General features: G+C 32.4%; 2 protein-coding genes and 1 long non-coding RNA gene across 4 annotated transcripts; 2 read left to right on the plus strand and 1 right to left on the minus strand.

Annotated features, from left to right (window-relative positions):
* The first annotated feature begins 2,189 nt into the window (after nt 1–2,189).
* On the plus strand, nt 2,190–6,655 carry LOC116778808 (uncharacterized). 2 transcript variants are annotated; one of them, XM_061527164.1, is made up of 3 exons: nt 2,190–2,716; nt 2,829–2,933; nt 3,016–3,273. In XM_061527164.1, the coding sequence occupies exons 1-3, from the start codon at nt 2,652–2,654 to the stop codon at nt 3,098–3,100; spliced, it is 255 nt and encodes an 84-aa protein (XP_061383148.1). In that variant the 5' UTR covers nt 2,190–2,651; the 3' UTR covers nt 3,101–3,273. The 2 variants fall into 2 exon arrangements, 1 of the variants encoding a protein (XP_061383148.1); XR_004354148.2 differs by lacking the exons at nt 2,190–2,716; nt 2,829–2,933; nt 3,016–3,273 and adding exons at nt 5,826–6,009; nt 6,122–6,196; nt 6,297–6,655.
* A 2,718-nt stretch (nt 6,656–9,373) lies between these two features.
* LOC116778804 (uncharacterized) lies at nt 9,374–10,200 on the minus strand. Its single transcript, XR_009753560.1, has 3 exons — nt 10,029–10,200; nt 9,854–9,916; nt 9,374–9,753 (listed from the first exon to the last, which is right to left on the minus strand). It is a non-coding gene; the product is annotated as an uncharacterized LOC116778804 (long non-coding RNA).
* A 2,249-nt stretch (nt 10,201–12,449) lies between these two features.
* LOC133320107 (ctenidin-1-like) lies at nt 12,450–13,532 on the plus strand. Its single transcript, XM_061527124.1, has 3 exons — nt 12,450–12,623; nt 12,735–12,950; nt 13,053–13,532. Exons 1-3 carry the CDS (start codon nt 12,559–12,561, stop codon nt 13,141–13,143), a joined length of 372 nt encoding a protein of 123 aa, XP_061383108.1. The 5' UTR covers nt 12,450–12,558; the 3' UTR covers nt 13,144–13,532.
* The last annotated feature ends 2,816 nt before the right edge of the window (nt 13,533–16,348 follow it).

Here is a 16,348-nt window from a genome sequence, read left to right on the forward strand (position 1 = left end):
CATATACTTTAGTCCGGGAACACACTGTAAAAATATTCAGGGTCGAATTGAGAAATTTGACCTTTGTTTAAAGTCTGATAAAAATAGTAGACATGCTTATGATGTGCCGCGGCGGCGCTCGTTGTCATTAACTTATTGTTGTTTTATTAATAAGAGTAGATGTCTTCCCGCCGTACAATCATTATAAGTATTATTTCTGGCCACTGAACCGTTATCGCTGCGGAATTTCCAGATGTGGTCGCACGGTTAGTGCAATGGGGGTCACGCGGATTCCCCAGTTACGGTCATGTAGCGTTGACATTCGAGTTAATTATTGATAACGATGGCGCCTCAATAAAAATATTATCCCTGGGCTAGTTCCTGTGTCTGTACACCTAGCAGATCCTGCATTTTGAAAATAAAGATTTAAACGGCCATGACAATGGCCGGAGTATATTTTAATGCATGCCTTTTTACTAAGTGCACAATAACAAATCGAGGTGCTCGTATGCATTTTCTCGTTTACGTAACGGAAGATAATCGCATTTCTCGTAGCTATCATCTAACTTGGATGTACTTTCTTTCTCGTTCAAAAATATAATGCATAATTAAGTTTGAATTTTCATATCATTTTATTTATGATAAATAAGAATGATCTCTGCTTTGAAGATTTTGGAAGATGTTAATTTGAATTATCCCATAATAGGGTTAGTGATGTTACGATCCAAGTTGTAATAAATTTGTGTTATTATTTTTATCGAATATTCCGAATTCATTTTTATATAAAAGGCTAAAGTAAACGCATCCGCTGATGTAAAAGATTTAATTGATATTTATCAGTTTACCGTCTCTCATATCGTAACCGTACCTTGCGTTACGGCAAGCTTGCACGGTATTGTGAATTGAGTCCCAGCAAAGCAAGTGTGGTTGTAAACATCGCGGTCTTTTGAATATGACGTAAACGACATATCTATTTCCAATTTATAATTTGACAAATTTCGGTCGTGTGATGTGGTGTCATTACAAACAAACTAGTTTGATTTGCTGTACGAACTTCACGGTAGGTACATGTGTGTGTGTGTGTGTGTGTGTGTGTGTGTGTATGTTGGCTCTTAATACTGCGAGTGAGTTATTTATTCGGTATATTTCACGCCTTTAAACAGCTCCTGTCGTTACTCATATCACAAATAACGTGTATTAGTGAAATGAGATGGTGTTAGGATACAATATTGTTAGTGGATTCAGTAGACGAGACGGATTCTGTATATGTAGATGTTGGATACAGTTTGGGATGACAGAATAATTCATAATTATAAAGCACACGTCATGAAGAAGGTAATGATGTTCGGTGCAAGATTTGTGATGAATGTTTGAATACAAATATGTCTCATAGATATAGATCTCAGTTATTTTATTAACATGTAACCATCTTACTTGCTTCCATCAATAGTTTGACAACAATAACTATAATGTAGTTACGATAAATATACAAAATATTAAAAACACTAAAGCGGAAGAGATATTTTTCATTAGCGAACATTAATTGTTTTAGGTATGTATGTTTAATATTGCGTCTCTTTTTAATATCTTGTATAAAATTAATAAAAATAAAAGTAAGTATGTTTGTTTTGCTGACGTTTTACGTTTTAAATTTTCTTAAAAAATCTACAAACACGAGAATTTATTTAATATAATTAATTCTTTAATAATAATTGATAAGTAAAAGGATAAATAATGGATTTATGACATTTATGATAATGTAATAACACAGATTAAGGTTGTAGTGTGATTGTTAGCTACAGCCACAGATGTTGGTGTCGTGGCTAAGCTGTGGGACAAAGCTCTTAAACACATCACGGCCGACGATTTTTAATGATACACAGAGCACGAAAATCAGAGTTTTTTAAAATTTTTCAGCAGTTTTCTTTCCCTAACGTGTCACATTCTGTTTAAATATATACTAATAAGAATTATGACCTAAAACATGTTGATGTTCACAGTTTTCACAGCAATATTTTTGTCTTCTCGCTTAAGTCTGAATGAACTGGTGTCATCATTAGTCTCAAAGTATACTATAGTATAATGTCTACCCCATGTGATTATTATTTATTTCTTGAACACGCTCTTCATCTTAATTCTAAAATTTGAGTTAATATTTTCAGTACAAGAAGATATTTGTTGATAGGTAATTTGTATTAAAAAAAAATTCGCAATTTTTATTACGATGAAATTAATTTGTTCATTTTGAAAAGTTAAAATATGTATCTTGCGATAGTTATCTTAAAAGATATTTAATGGTGTTGTTGTGATTTACGATCTGTTACTAAAAATACTCAATGATAATTGAAACTGTGTTGCCATCTGTCTGGCGCTAAAGATATTTTTTTAATTTTTGTCACCATGGGTATTGCGTACACAATTCACTTTTTTTATTTCAAATTTGCCTTAGTTTGAGATATATATAAAGCATGCAACAATTAATATGCATATAGTCATTTATGATAATATAAAATGGGTTTTTTAAACATCGGGATGTTTTACGACTGCTCTTTATTATTAAACAATATTTATCTCAAAGCTACTATAAAAGACGAGCCCATAGTGTCTGTTCTCATACACAAGTCACAACCCGAGCACAGCGTGTCGTTCTGTACTCCGCACATCAAGCTACAATGAGGTTTATTTTCCTCTTCGTCTGCGCTCTCGCGCTGTTCGCCTCAGCGTCTGCGGCGCCCTGGTGAGTCTCTGTATATTGATCACGTGTTGTAATATCTTATCAAGAAGGAAGACTTGAAGCATAGTTTAATAAAGGATTTTCTAATACTCTTTTGCTTATGTTTCATTTACAGTTACTCGAATCGCTGTGGTGGTCAAACTGGAGGTTATGGTGGTGGGGGTGGTAGGGGTGGAGGTGGTGGGGGTGGTAGGGGTGGTAGGGGTGGTGGTGGCCGCGGGTAGTTATGACTTTAATGAATAAGCACTAAAACAAAATTCTAGGTGACTTGTTATTATGCAGTTATTGTATTTATTCCACAGCGGTTGTCCAACTTGCGGCGTCAGTAACTTCGGCAACGGAGATCACAACGCTAACGTGATAACCGTCAGCAGACACTATGGCTAAATGTTCCTCATATAATGCAAACGAAAGTTGTATTAAAAAGATTTTTTTGTATGATATTTTCTGTTGTATATACTTATTCTGTATTTAACGTCGATTCCGCATTTATTAGTTCTAAGTTTGTATTATTTGCAACGTGTTTTGTATTTTGAAGAGTAAATATTTTTTTTAATGGATTTTATATTTTTTTATATTACCTACTTTATTTAGCCATGTACAAAAACAAACTGTTTGTTATACAGTAGTCTTTATATTGCCTAGGAACAGTAAATAAAGTATGAAAGATATAAAATGAAGTAAAATAAAAAGGTGAAAACAATGTCACAGTAACAACTCCTTCTGTAACTACTTTTATGAACCTTTCTCTTGATTTTATTGTTGTTATTATTAAACGAGAACTTATTTCTTGGTAGATCAATCAATTCATCCCCTAAAATATTTTAAATATCATCATTACTAGTCTATAACAATTGTACAGTCATAATTCTTCTGGCAGTCGAGGACACGTCGCCGCTCGGTCCACTCAGGACGCGGTCCGATACAGTTACGTATTTTACTGATATATGGAAAAACATACATTAAAAACAGATATCGTGACATTACTCGATATTTACTGAAAATATCATATCAAATTTTTATGTCTATTTTCATAATTAAAAGTAATACGTGGTAAGACAAATGAAGATGTCAGAAACGAAAATAAAACAGAATAATGTCAAAACAGATTTCACTAATACACATCAAAAGCATTTCACGAGCTTTAAGCACGTACCTTGAATATTATCAGGTTGAACATTTACAAAATTAACAATCATTAATGTCAAATTATACTACTTGCTTGTTTATCTACGTTTAAGACAAGGAAACATGGAAAAAAAAATTTAAGTTTAAACGTTTTTTTCTGAATATACTGTTCTTTTATAGGTTCTTGTTTACTTTTCACATCAAATTATTTTTTTATCTATGTCAAAGAAGTGCAAAGAAAACAAAGCTTCACAGAGAGCCATTATACGTATACGCTGTTCATATCTTTTGGTGTACGCCGAGGAATGGTATCTTATTGTCCGTATGTGACGAATACGTAAAATTAAAGAATAATGTGACGAATACGTAAAAAAAAGAAAGAAAGAGGCTTCTTGAATGTCAAGTTGTGCTTGACTAAGGGGATGGAGTAATTATAGCAGGTAATTTCTATTAAATACAGAAATACTAGTTATTTTACGCCGGCGCCTAAGACTGACTACATTGGTTGTAGACGAACAGTTCTTAGAACTAGTTTTTTTGTGTGTTTTTTCATGGAGTCCAAACGTGACAGCACTGCACCAGACGTCACCGGATCTGGGCAATGTAGAGAAAACTGCCGTACCATTCCCAGGGCATTAAGTATCCCCGTAGCCGCCTCATCCTACGAGCCAATTAATTGCCCAAAGTTAAGTCAGACGCTTAAAATAAAAAAACTTAAGGCGTTTGGTGGGCTGTTAAGATACATTCTGAATAATATAGTCGAGAGTAGTAGTCGAGATATTTACGGCGGCGATGGAACTAGTTAGTAATGTTTCAGATAACACTGGCCTAGTTTGATTTATAAGTCGCGTCAGTCTAAAGACAGCTCACAGATTCTAACGTATTAAAACATATTTATTTTGTCGATCGTTCATATTCATCAACACGTAGGTAGGACTTAAAATAGAAATGAAAACGTAAATTTGGTTGCGCTATTTCCAATTTCTTAATTCAGTCGACAGTGTACTGCAAAAGCTACAATTATTAAAAAATACTTTGTCTCCTGAATCTACAACTTTTAATATCAAATCAGACTTATTTAACAAACTCATTTTAAAGAGATATGTGAAATATAAAACAAAACACCAATCGCTTATATAACAAGAGTGATGTATTTACATATTAAGTACTCCCTAATCTACCCTAAGTATACCCACATTCAGAGTTTGATCTTAATTTTATCATCTTTGATGTTTCATAGATAAAATATCAACTAGGACAGTAATAAAGAAATTATATATATATGAAAAAAAACGTGCACTCCGTGTCGGGACACAGATATTTATGTTATAGACTAATCGTTGATCTTCATTAGTGTACAAACAGTGTCAAATCCCGTACACGACTACCGTCCTCATCGTAGTTAGAAATCTTCGAGGGCGTTTCGTCTTTTCTTTTAAGATTGAGTACCAATAAATATGTTTTCCTCTAAAACATATTGCCTAATGTTAATAGTTGTTTAATAAAAAGCATTATGATTTAATCATCTCATTCGTGAATTGGGTTATATTTTGTTCATTTGTAATAATTATATGAGACATGTTCCTGTAGCTATGTTTTCATCTTTAAGTTATGCTGAACTAAATTCTTGAAATAAAAATCATTTAAATGAAAACTAAGATATATATTCTGGAATATTTTAGTGAAATAATCCTGAATTTATATATCTTTATCGTTAACTATATTGGTACCATGTTCCTCATTTCCCATACTGAGCGACAGACTCCAGTTCAAAGAGAACTTTAAAAGATTATTTAGTAATGGTAAAGCACTAAAATTATTGATCTTAATATAAAATAACTATACAATAACTTAATATAAAAAAGATTGATAAATAGTGAAGAGATTTTAATGAATTATTACAAAAAAAGATACGTACATGATCATTGATGATAATATGAAGTGGGTTTTTTAAACATCGGGAAGTTTTACGACTGTTCTTTATTATTAAACAATATTTATCTCAAAGCTCACTATAAAAGACGAGCCCATAGTGTTTGTTCTCATACACAAGTCACAACCCGAGCACAGCGTGTCGTTCTGTACTCCGCACATCAAGCTACAATGAGGTTTATTTTCCTCTTCGTCTGCGCTCTCGCGCTGTTCGCCTCAGTGTCTGCGGCGCCCTGGTGAGTCTCTGTATATTGATCACGTGTTGTATTATCTTATCGTGAAGGTAGACTTGAAGCATAGTTTGATAAAGGATTTTCTAATTGTCTCTTGCTTATGTTTCACTTACAGTTACTCGAATCGCTGTGGAGGTCAAGGTGGAGGTCAAGGTGGAGGTCATGGTGGCGGAGGCGGTGGTGGTCGCAGGTAGATACTACTATACTTAACAATTATCAAAACAAATCTTAAGGATCTTGTTATATGAATATTGTTTTAATATTCACATCTATATTCGTTTTGTCGGCAGATGTCCAACTTGCGGCGTCAGTAACTTCGGCAACGGAGATCACAACGCTAATAAGATAACCATCAAGAGAAACTACGGCTAAGTGTTTTAACTCAATCAGTTCATCGCGGATATACGAAACGGAATGACAAAGCTTCTTCACTTAGCCTCTGATGACTTAGCCTCTGATGACTTAGCCTCTGATGACTTCGTCTGATGTCACTGCTGCCAGGAATGTATATAATAAGAATTACGAATAGAACACGCGACAAGTATTCGGTACTCCACGTCTGCAGTTCGACATTTATTAAATTAAGTTTGTGATGTTACTCGCACAATATTTTTAATTTTAAAGTGTTAATTAAATAACTTTAACAAGATATTTAGTTCTTTATTTATTTAAGGATTTAATTGTATACTGTTCTTTTATATGCATATGAATTGCAAGTCAAAAGCGAACCATGGATTATATCTCATTTCATAATAAAAAAATGACAATTTTTTAAAACAGATTTGTATTATTATTTTTTAAACACGTTTTCCTTATCGCCCGAACATAATTCAGTGCTTAACAACTTACATATTTCTAAATGAAACGTAAATCCACTGTAAGTGCAATCGACCTTCTGTTTCGATATCAGTAACAGCGATGATTTTTTATTGACTGTTCCAGTGGCTAGTAAATGCGGGAAGTACACCCTGTATATCGGTTATAAATCCGCAATGCTGTATTGATCCCGTTCAATGGACCCCGAACGACTCAATTGATCGACAGGCGATATAAAAGGCTGAGCCATTTTCATTAAACCGATTATGTATCAGATAAATATTATGTTCAGCTCAAAGGGTCTTCACCAAATAATGATCGTATTAAGTTAATTTTAAGTGATGAAGAATAATATCATAACATAAACAACTAAAACTTATAAAATATTTTGAAACCGTCTTCCAAAAGGAGGATACTCATTTAAATCGTATATGGATACCTATTTTTTTGTGTTTTTGGTAAACTCCGTGCTTTATGAAGTGATTTTGACTGTTCCTTTGTTGTTGTAAAGATGTTTCAAGGTTGGTCTCATGATAAATGAACTAGCGTCTGACGACAGTGTCCTGGAAAAATCGTAGGAAGATTTCGGAAGTCGCCGCTAATATCAAAGACTTATAATAGTAATGGCTGCTGTCACCGAGTTTACGCGCTTGATTCTCGTTTCATGAATTTTTAACTATGTTTATACCAAATTTCAAGCAAAAAGTTTCAGTCATTTTTGAGTTTTCATATGTTTTTTTTTTCTAAATGTTTTTTTCATTGACCATTTTTCGTTTCAAGGATCCGTCGTTTGCGAAGCATCATTGTTAGCTCTGCCCATCACTTAAAATAATAAAATAAAATAATTTCAACATAGTTAAGAGTTTTCAAAGGGGATACTAAAAAGTTAAAAATAAAACTTACCAATGAGTTAGCTCGGTAAAGGTATTTTATTCAGTTATTGGAAAATATTAAATAATTATTTAATAATGTAAGCGATCAGCTTATTGAAATTAAGTTTTGAAAACAAAATATATCTTACGTAAATGTTAAGGTAAGTAACTTCATTCCAAAATAACTACATTAAGGTACAAGTGCTATACATCGAATTAAAGGAAGATTAAGAAAAATAATGTGTTATTTCTAAGTACCACATACTGCCATGTCAGTGGTGTCGACAGATTACTTATTATTGCATTTACGACACGGAATATAACGCGGACCACGTTAATGTATTTGATGAGAGAAGTACTGAATATCCTCACACTGTACAACTTTACGAACCAACATCTGTTTTATTTAAAATCTTAAATACAATCTATTATATACAGTATATATAACACAATAGGAACGAGCCCGCAGGTTCATTTTATTTATAACAAGGATACCGTGTCTGTCAATCATTTTCGTTCAATAAGAAAAGCCATATAAAAAAAATTAATTCGTTCCTAATCAGTAAATATGTTCCTTGTGTACATTAATATAGTCTGTTTTAGATATATTAAACGTTTAAAATTAATTTAAATCCATCACTGTTAAGTTTATTTAATATAAAACACGATCAAAACAAAACATCCAATCTCCAGCAAGGTTTCTTTTAATTAAAAACCGAATTTTCACTTTGTATATTATATAATCGTTTAATTTACCACAGGTCTAGTCTCACGTTATTATGTGATCATTCATAATTACATTTCATTGTTTAATTATTATATTTATATATCCATATGGGACTATATTACATGCCATCAGTCTACTCGTCATTGTCCTGTGACATGCCACAAACATTTCACATCAAACAATAAATATAGTCACAGATCATTTAAAAATTAATGAGGCAAGTTTCAACAAGGTTTCAACAAGTCCAATCTTGCAATACAACGTTGAAGTAAATATCTAAAACCGAACAAATGACAGTATACAGTGCTGTGTAAATAAGAAGAGAATTAAATAATTTGCTCTGATTGATTGGCTTGTATCATATATTAGTTGTGACTGACTGTTCGTATAATAAATAATGATTGTGAATAATGTTCACTATTTTAGATTATTAAATTTAATTGTATTCTGTTATTTTTTTCTTGTTTACGCATTGAGTAACAGAAGTGCTGTGTGCTATCTTCAATAAATATCAAGTAATTCCGTGATATTTATTTTTAATGTAAGTTTTTCCAACTCAGTACCGAACATAGCGACATGGGACTGTATCGTGAATCGCATGAGCGGAGACGTGTTCCCGACTCCCAGAAGATTGATGTCATTACAATATCTGTTATACTTATGGAATAAGTTTCATTAAATTAAATAAATTAATATTAATGTTTTAGGACAGTTTTCTGGTTTTTCTATTAAGAAATAAATTCTCGTTTTTTATAACGACAATGTGATTAAAAGAACGGTTTGTAGAAGAAGTCACATAAGGAGGTATTATTATGACTTCGCCGTCAACTGTTCATTTTACTTCTTTCATAATATATTTACTGTCCCTCGACAATATAAAGGCTACTGTACAATAATTTTGATTATATCAGTAGTCGTTAGTAACCTTATAAATAAAAAAAAAATTGTTTTTTTACTATTTATTTTATCCATACATTAAAACTTAAAATATATCGCGAACAACATAAAAAAAACTTTAAATTGAATAAATGTTCTGTCACAGAAATGGTTATAATCTATATATAATACTTGTAAAGTAGGAAACAAAATAGAATTAGGTATTAATTAGGTAGCACAATACAGTTCTTTTCGTGATTTTGATGAGACGTGTTGATCGGAACAACGACATCAGACGAAGTCATCAGAGGCTAAGTGAAGACGCTTTATATCCAGTATCTTATGTTCACGACCCCCAGCTGTGTGAGGAACATCTAGCCATTGTGTCTTCTGATTGTTATCTTATTAGCGTTGTGATCTCCGTTGCCGAAGTTACTGATGCCGCAAGTTGGACAACTGCCGAGGAAACGAATATATATGTGAATATTAAAACAATATTCATATAACAAGATCCTTTAGATTTGTTTTGATAATTGTTAAGTAAAGTAGTATCTACCTGCGACCACCACCGCCTCCGCCGCCATGACCTCCACCTTGACCTCCGCAGCGATTCGAGTAACTGTAAATGAAACATAAGCAAGAGACAATTAGAAAATCCTATATTGAACTATGCTTCAAGTCTACCTTCTTGATAAGATATTACAACACGTGATCAATATACAGAGACTCACCAAGGCGCCGCAGACACTGAGGCGAACAGCGCGAGAGCACAGACGAAGAGGAAAATAAACCTCATTGTAGCTTGATGTGCGGAGTACAGAACGACACGCTGTGCTCGGGTTGTGACTTGTGTATGAGAACAGACACGATGGGCTCGTCTTTTATAGTAAGCTGTGAGATAAATATTGTTTAATAATAAAGAGCAGTCGTAAAACTTCCCGATGTTTAAAAAACCCACTTCATATTATCATCAATGATCATGTACGTATCTTTTATTGTAATAATTCATTAAAATCTCTTCACTATTAATTAATCTTCTTTATATTAAGTTATTGTATAGTTATTTTATATTAATATCAATAATTTTAGTGCTTTACCATTACTAAATAATCTTTTAAAGTTCTCTTTGAACTGGAGTCTGTCGCTCAGTATGGGAAATGAGGAACATGGCACCAGTATAGTTCACAACTATAAAGAAATATAAATTCAGGATTATTTCACTAAAGTATTCAAGAATACATATCTTAGTTTTCATTTTAATGATTTTTTAATTAAAGAATGAGCTCAACCTGCACTTAGTGATGTCAGCAATACTGATGGTCTCTTTAAAAACAACGGATTTATATTGAATCCGATATATATATACATGAACTTTGTATATATCGTTGTCTTAATCTGTCAACATCTCACATATAAGGGGACCAAGCCTTAATTTGTTGAACTCATTAAGATGATTACAACATGTTCTTCCACTTCTGAATAAAATTATGTTGGCACATTCTGTTCTCTCTGTGATTGAAAACGCTGACACAGGCTTTATTACTCTGACTGAGGACAATAAACTCGGACGCCTCCAGGACATGACCATCCGTAGTAGACCCAAGTGGCTCTACATGCGTCACAAGATCTTATCTTCTGTAGTGTGATATTCGTTTCTAAGCTGCCTTTTTCCTTGAGGAGAATTTTAAGGTCTCGCATTTGGCACAGGATTTGAGAGATTGCCATGAGCTAACTGTATCCATCCCTGTTCATTACTATAAATTTTATATACAATGCCTTACAGTTTGAGCAGATTTTGCAACGCTTTTCCTCTAACTATATTTAATTCCAAGATTACAATTATATTTTTATTTCCTATACTTATTATAAGTTTTTTGTATTAATATTTTTTGGTTTTTAACTTATTTCTTTAAACTATGTGTATGTATAATGTTTAGGTATTTCTGTGCGGTTTATCTGTAGTATTTTTTCTCTAAAAATATTGTAACAATATTCTCTAGCTTCAAGTTGACTGGTAGAAATCGCCACAAGGACATAAGTTGCCTTTGTATTCACCCGTTATCTGTATAAATTTGGGTTCAAAAATAATATAATAATAATCGAAACATCAAGAAATTAATATATTCTAAAATTAAAAAGCGGATAGTTCAATGTAGACAATTACAGATATCAAAAAGTCAAATTTTATAATTAAGAGGTCACTGGGAGTTACCCATCATTAAAATTATCAGTATGGCTTATGAAGTTAAATAAATAAATATATTTGTATGTATATGTGGTTCCTTGCACTGTTCTGGTAAAAATAACATTAATCGTATGTTATTAAATTTTTTACAAACATAAACTCAGATTACTGAAACTATAAGACGATAAATACTTTATACGTTCACATACGTGTTAATATGTTGAAGAACAATTTGAACTTATATTTTGAATTAAATTAAATTATTGTTAATTCCCGCATCGTTATTAATCATTGAACGAACAGAACAGATGTAAGTCGGAGCTCATTTTTTTGGTTGTAGAACGACCTAGTTTTCCTCTTTCTTTACAAGCAAAGTGAAGGACTGTGACAGTTTGTTTGCGCATGTGTTTCATTCTACTTATAATTTAGTGTGATAAGGCTGTTCATTACAAACTAATTCCTCTTTTCTGTGTATCAAAACGGGGAAAGACAGTCGAACATTATCCAGTTGTTATTTAGACAAGATTTCAACACCTTATATTAAAAATCTCTTCGTTATTATATCTAGTATTCCTTAGCTTCTGTTAATCACTGTCACAATATTTTCACTGACAAAGCATATTTTGTTCGTGTGTTTCAAAGTTTTCTTCTTTGCTGTTTAAAGTTCTTATAGTTCTATTTAAAGTTCTTTTACGGTTTCAATGCATATCTTATATATTACGAACCCCTATCCATGTATCCTTATAATTTGCGTGTTATGTTTTTATGTTGTTCGCTCAACTCACGAGGTATGTTAAGATACTTTTCAAAGTATTTTCTTCGGGTCTTATGTTTACTTACAAGTGGTTGTAGACATTTTATTGTTAGTTATGAAATAAAAAGTAAGGTCCGCGTTAGTGAAGATAATATAAAGTGGGTTTTTAAACAACGGGTAGTTATTTATTTATGATTTTTTTATTAAAAACGACATTTATCTCAAAGCTTACTATAAAAGACGAGCCCATCGTGTTTGTTCTCACACACAAGTCACAACCCGAGCACAGCGTGTCGTTCTGTACTCCGCACATCAAGCTACAATGAGGTTTATTTTACTCTTCGTCTGCGCTCTCGCGCTGTTCGCCTCAGTGTCTGCGGCGCCCTGGTGAGTCTCTGTATATTGATCACGTATTGTAATATTCTATTTAAAAGAACGCAGTGTAGCCAAGGTTGTGTATCGGATATTTTAAGTAAGTTTTATATTGTTTTTGGACAGTTGGGACTATAGGTGTTCGGGAAGCACTTATTATGGTGGATTGGCGAACCAAATTATTTACAGTGCGTTTGGACAAAGAAGTCAGCCTGTTTATAATGGTGGAAACTACGACAACGGAGGCTTATTCGGTGGTAGCTTTGGTTACAGCGGTAGTTTCGGCTATGGTGGTGGTGGGGGTCAAGGAACTGGTAGTGGTGCTGGCTATGGCAACAATAGGTATCACGTTTAATTAAATAATTTTTAAATGAAGGCTTAGCAGAAATTTAGTAAGAATTCACTAAATCGATTCAGTTTTGATATTAACATATTTAATTCCAGGCAGCGAAATTGTCCAACATGCGGTATTAGTAACTTTGGCAATGGGGATCACAATGTGAATAAGATAACTATAATCACAAACTACGGTTAAGTGTTCTTAACCATGATAGTTATTCATGGATTTAGGAAATGGTATTATACAAAGCTTCTTCACTTAACTTGTGATGATGTAACTGTTACCGTGAATGTATTTAATAAGAATTACGAATAGACAGATACTGTAAGCGACTCTGATTATGACTACCTGCCTCATATAAATTAAGTTTTAAATGATTCTGTATTATAAGATGCATTTATTAAGTTTATAATATAAATAAATAGTTATAGTCGACATATATATTAAATTTTATTCTAATAAAAACATAATATTCTTTTAATATCTAATGTGACATTTCATAACTCAGTGTGTTTAACTATGAATCTTACTGTTCCTATTAAAAAAGAGGTTTGTGTGTATAATACTTTTTTATCACAACCCGCCTGTTTAAAACCTATTAGATAATGTATAGATAATAATGAACAGTGATTAAAAATGATATTAATGTGGAATTAGTTGAAGAAGTTATTAAAACATAGTCTTTAATACAACATCCGCCATCTCGCCGGGATGGTCGGTCTACGTTTACGTGAACGCAGTTTCCACTCTAACCAGTTTCAGCTCCGTCAGGTGTCTGAGGATTTATTGGAGGCTGGTTTTCTAAAAAGTATTTTCACTTGTGTAAAATAACTTCAACCGTTACTATACGCTTCCGTTGTAATGTTGTGGAGATGAAAATAAAAGGCTTTATTACGTATTTCAAAATTATAGTATCTTTAAACAGTTTTGGCGAAATTCCTTCTTATATCGGAATTATTGTCAGCAAGTTATCTGAGAGCCATCCCCCACCTTGCTAGTGTTAATGTCGGTATTTTCATTACGGTGTGTCAAACTGACACGAAGATAACTCTTATTTTGGAACCTAGAAAAATGTTCATAGGAGGAGTATAAAATATAAATCGTTAAAATACTTTTGCATTTCTGTAAGTATCTGGTCTGGCTGGTTGTGACCTGTGCTTTCCAAATAATAAAAAATATAAAATAATATTACATGGAAGTTATAATTTTAAGTCATAACTCTCGCTTTTTAGATTGTCACGATCGACACTAAAAATGAATCTTAGAAGCAGGCGTTTATTATGTTTACTGGTACACTATAAAGTGTATTTTGGATAAAAATATATATATACTGAGTCCGTGAAAACTTCCGGAACATTAACAATTACGTATCGAAAATAATACATAGTAAGAATTAGTTAGCGGTAGGTGACATCGTGATCTTTGAAGTTAATTGACCAGAGGGCTAACAGCAGTAGGGGATGGGAGTTTTAATAAAAAATATTTATAAATACACATCGCAACGAACATCTTTTATGTACGTAATTATTAACTATGTATTGTTGAAAGTATCAGGTGTCACCTGCATAACCTGTGCAAGTGAGGTCACAACACTGAGTGTTGGTTGGTATACATATATAAACGCGAGGGTAACAATTTAAAGACATTCTCGCTCGAACCGTCGCAACGATCGGACCTCATCGAAACAGGATTCGTCAAACCGTCTACGAGGTAACCTTTAATACCCTGAGAGCCTGAAGACAGTCGAGAAGAAAGGCATTGGTGACGTCAGTTAGGCTGACGTCACACTAAAAAAAAAAATGTACTGACAATGTTTGACGGGTCAAGCATTGTATTGTCATGTCAAAGCTTTAATTCACATCAGATCAGGGAGTAGAGCATATGGTTCGCTTTTAAAAGTATACGTAGATCGGGGATTTGAATATTAAAGTCCTTGTTCCCGAGTTATGTAAATGTTATTAAAGAATAAAAAAAAAACACAATGTTGCTCTATGATTAAGAGATCTTGGTAAACGATATTGTAGTTCCATCTGAACGACGCGACGGTGAAACAGCTGACAGTTACGTATGTAGAATACGCTCAGCAAAAATTTTATTAAATAAAACTTGTAATAAAGGTAAATGTTACTTTTTCATATTTAGATGTCGTTTAACAGATTTGATAATCGTAACAAATAATATTAAAATATTTGATGGTAAAAACTTAAAAAAAATGAAAACAACAGACAAACAAATAAAACGTTGCAAAAAGAAAAAATTTTAAATGTTAAAAAATACTCATACGACTAAACAAAATTAAATATTACGAATACTATGTGTTAATGTTTGTGTTGAATGTTTAACTGCTATGTTACATTTTATATTATCAAGTTATTTATAAAATAACTTTATCATCATTAGCATAATCGATTGATAACAAATTCAATATGGTGGCATTGTAAAAATAAACATTTAGACAATTGTACGGAACTTACTTGTTATTATTGTAAAACTCTGTGATTAAAACTGTCATATAAGTTATCATATATATATTAATCATTACGTTTAACTATAAATATAATTAGCAAAACTTAAAACAATTGTTTGTTTGCATATCAATAATAGCATTCGTTGGCAGTTTATTACAGAACAGCGATTAAATAGCCCAGAGATAAAAAAAATAAACGCAAGTTGAAGCTTGTCGTTTAAATTATTATAAAAAGTTATTTTGTGCATATTTCATGTTAAATTAGTAAACTCTTTATATATATGATTAAACAAACATACTCTCCGTCTATATAATCTTATAAATAATCTGAATGTTGTGTGCGAACCCTCTATAATTACTAAAACGTATCATAAGACTAATCGACAAAGGCTTCAGTCTTTTGCAACGTATAGTAACATTGTAAAACACAACAAGGAAACTACCATTGATATTATTAATCTATTTATTTTATTTCTTCTGAATTCTTTTATTAGTAATTGTATTGCAAAAGTAAATTTTATCAGTACAAGTGATTATAACTTTACATTCTAAAATCTGATGCAAGCTGACGATCGATTCGATTATTATTGAACGATCTTTCTTTGTCATTGATAACCCGGGATAAATAGCACCTTCCACACAAACGTACTAATAGTTTAGTATATACATTACGTTGATCAAACTAGAAGGAGTGATTTAAGTGTGAACTATTAAATTATTGAAATAAAAATAATAACTCAATGTATGTATGTTTGTCTTAGATACGTTTACACTGCAAGACTATCAACACCGATACAAGGCAGTTGATGTGGAAAATATAGATATGTGAAATTGTTACCATTGCACACAGAAAAGAATTAAAGATCGTGATCGTGCCATTGTGACTGGTTAACATTCTATTCAACATCTATCTGCTATATAAAAGCTTTCTAG

Source organism: Danaus plexippus, assembly GCF_018135715.1.
Source record: "Danaus plexippus chromosome 3 unlocalized genomic scaffold, MEX_DaPlex mxdp_34, whole genome shotgun sequence".
Classification (NCBI taxonomy): domain Eukaryota; kingdom Metazoa; phylum Arthropoda; class Insecta; order Lepidoptera; family Nymphalidae; genus Danaus; species Danaus plexippus.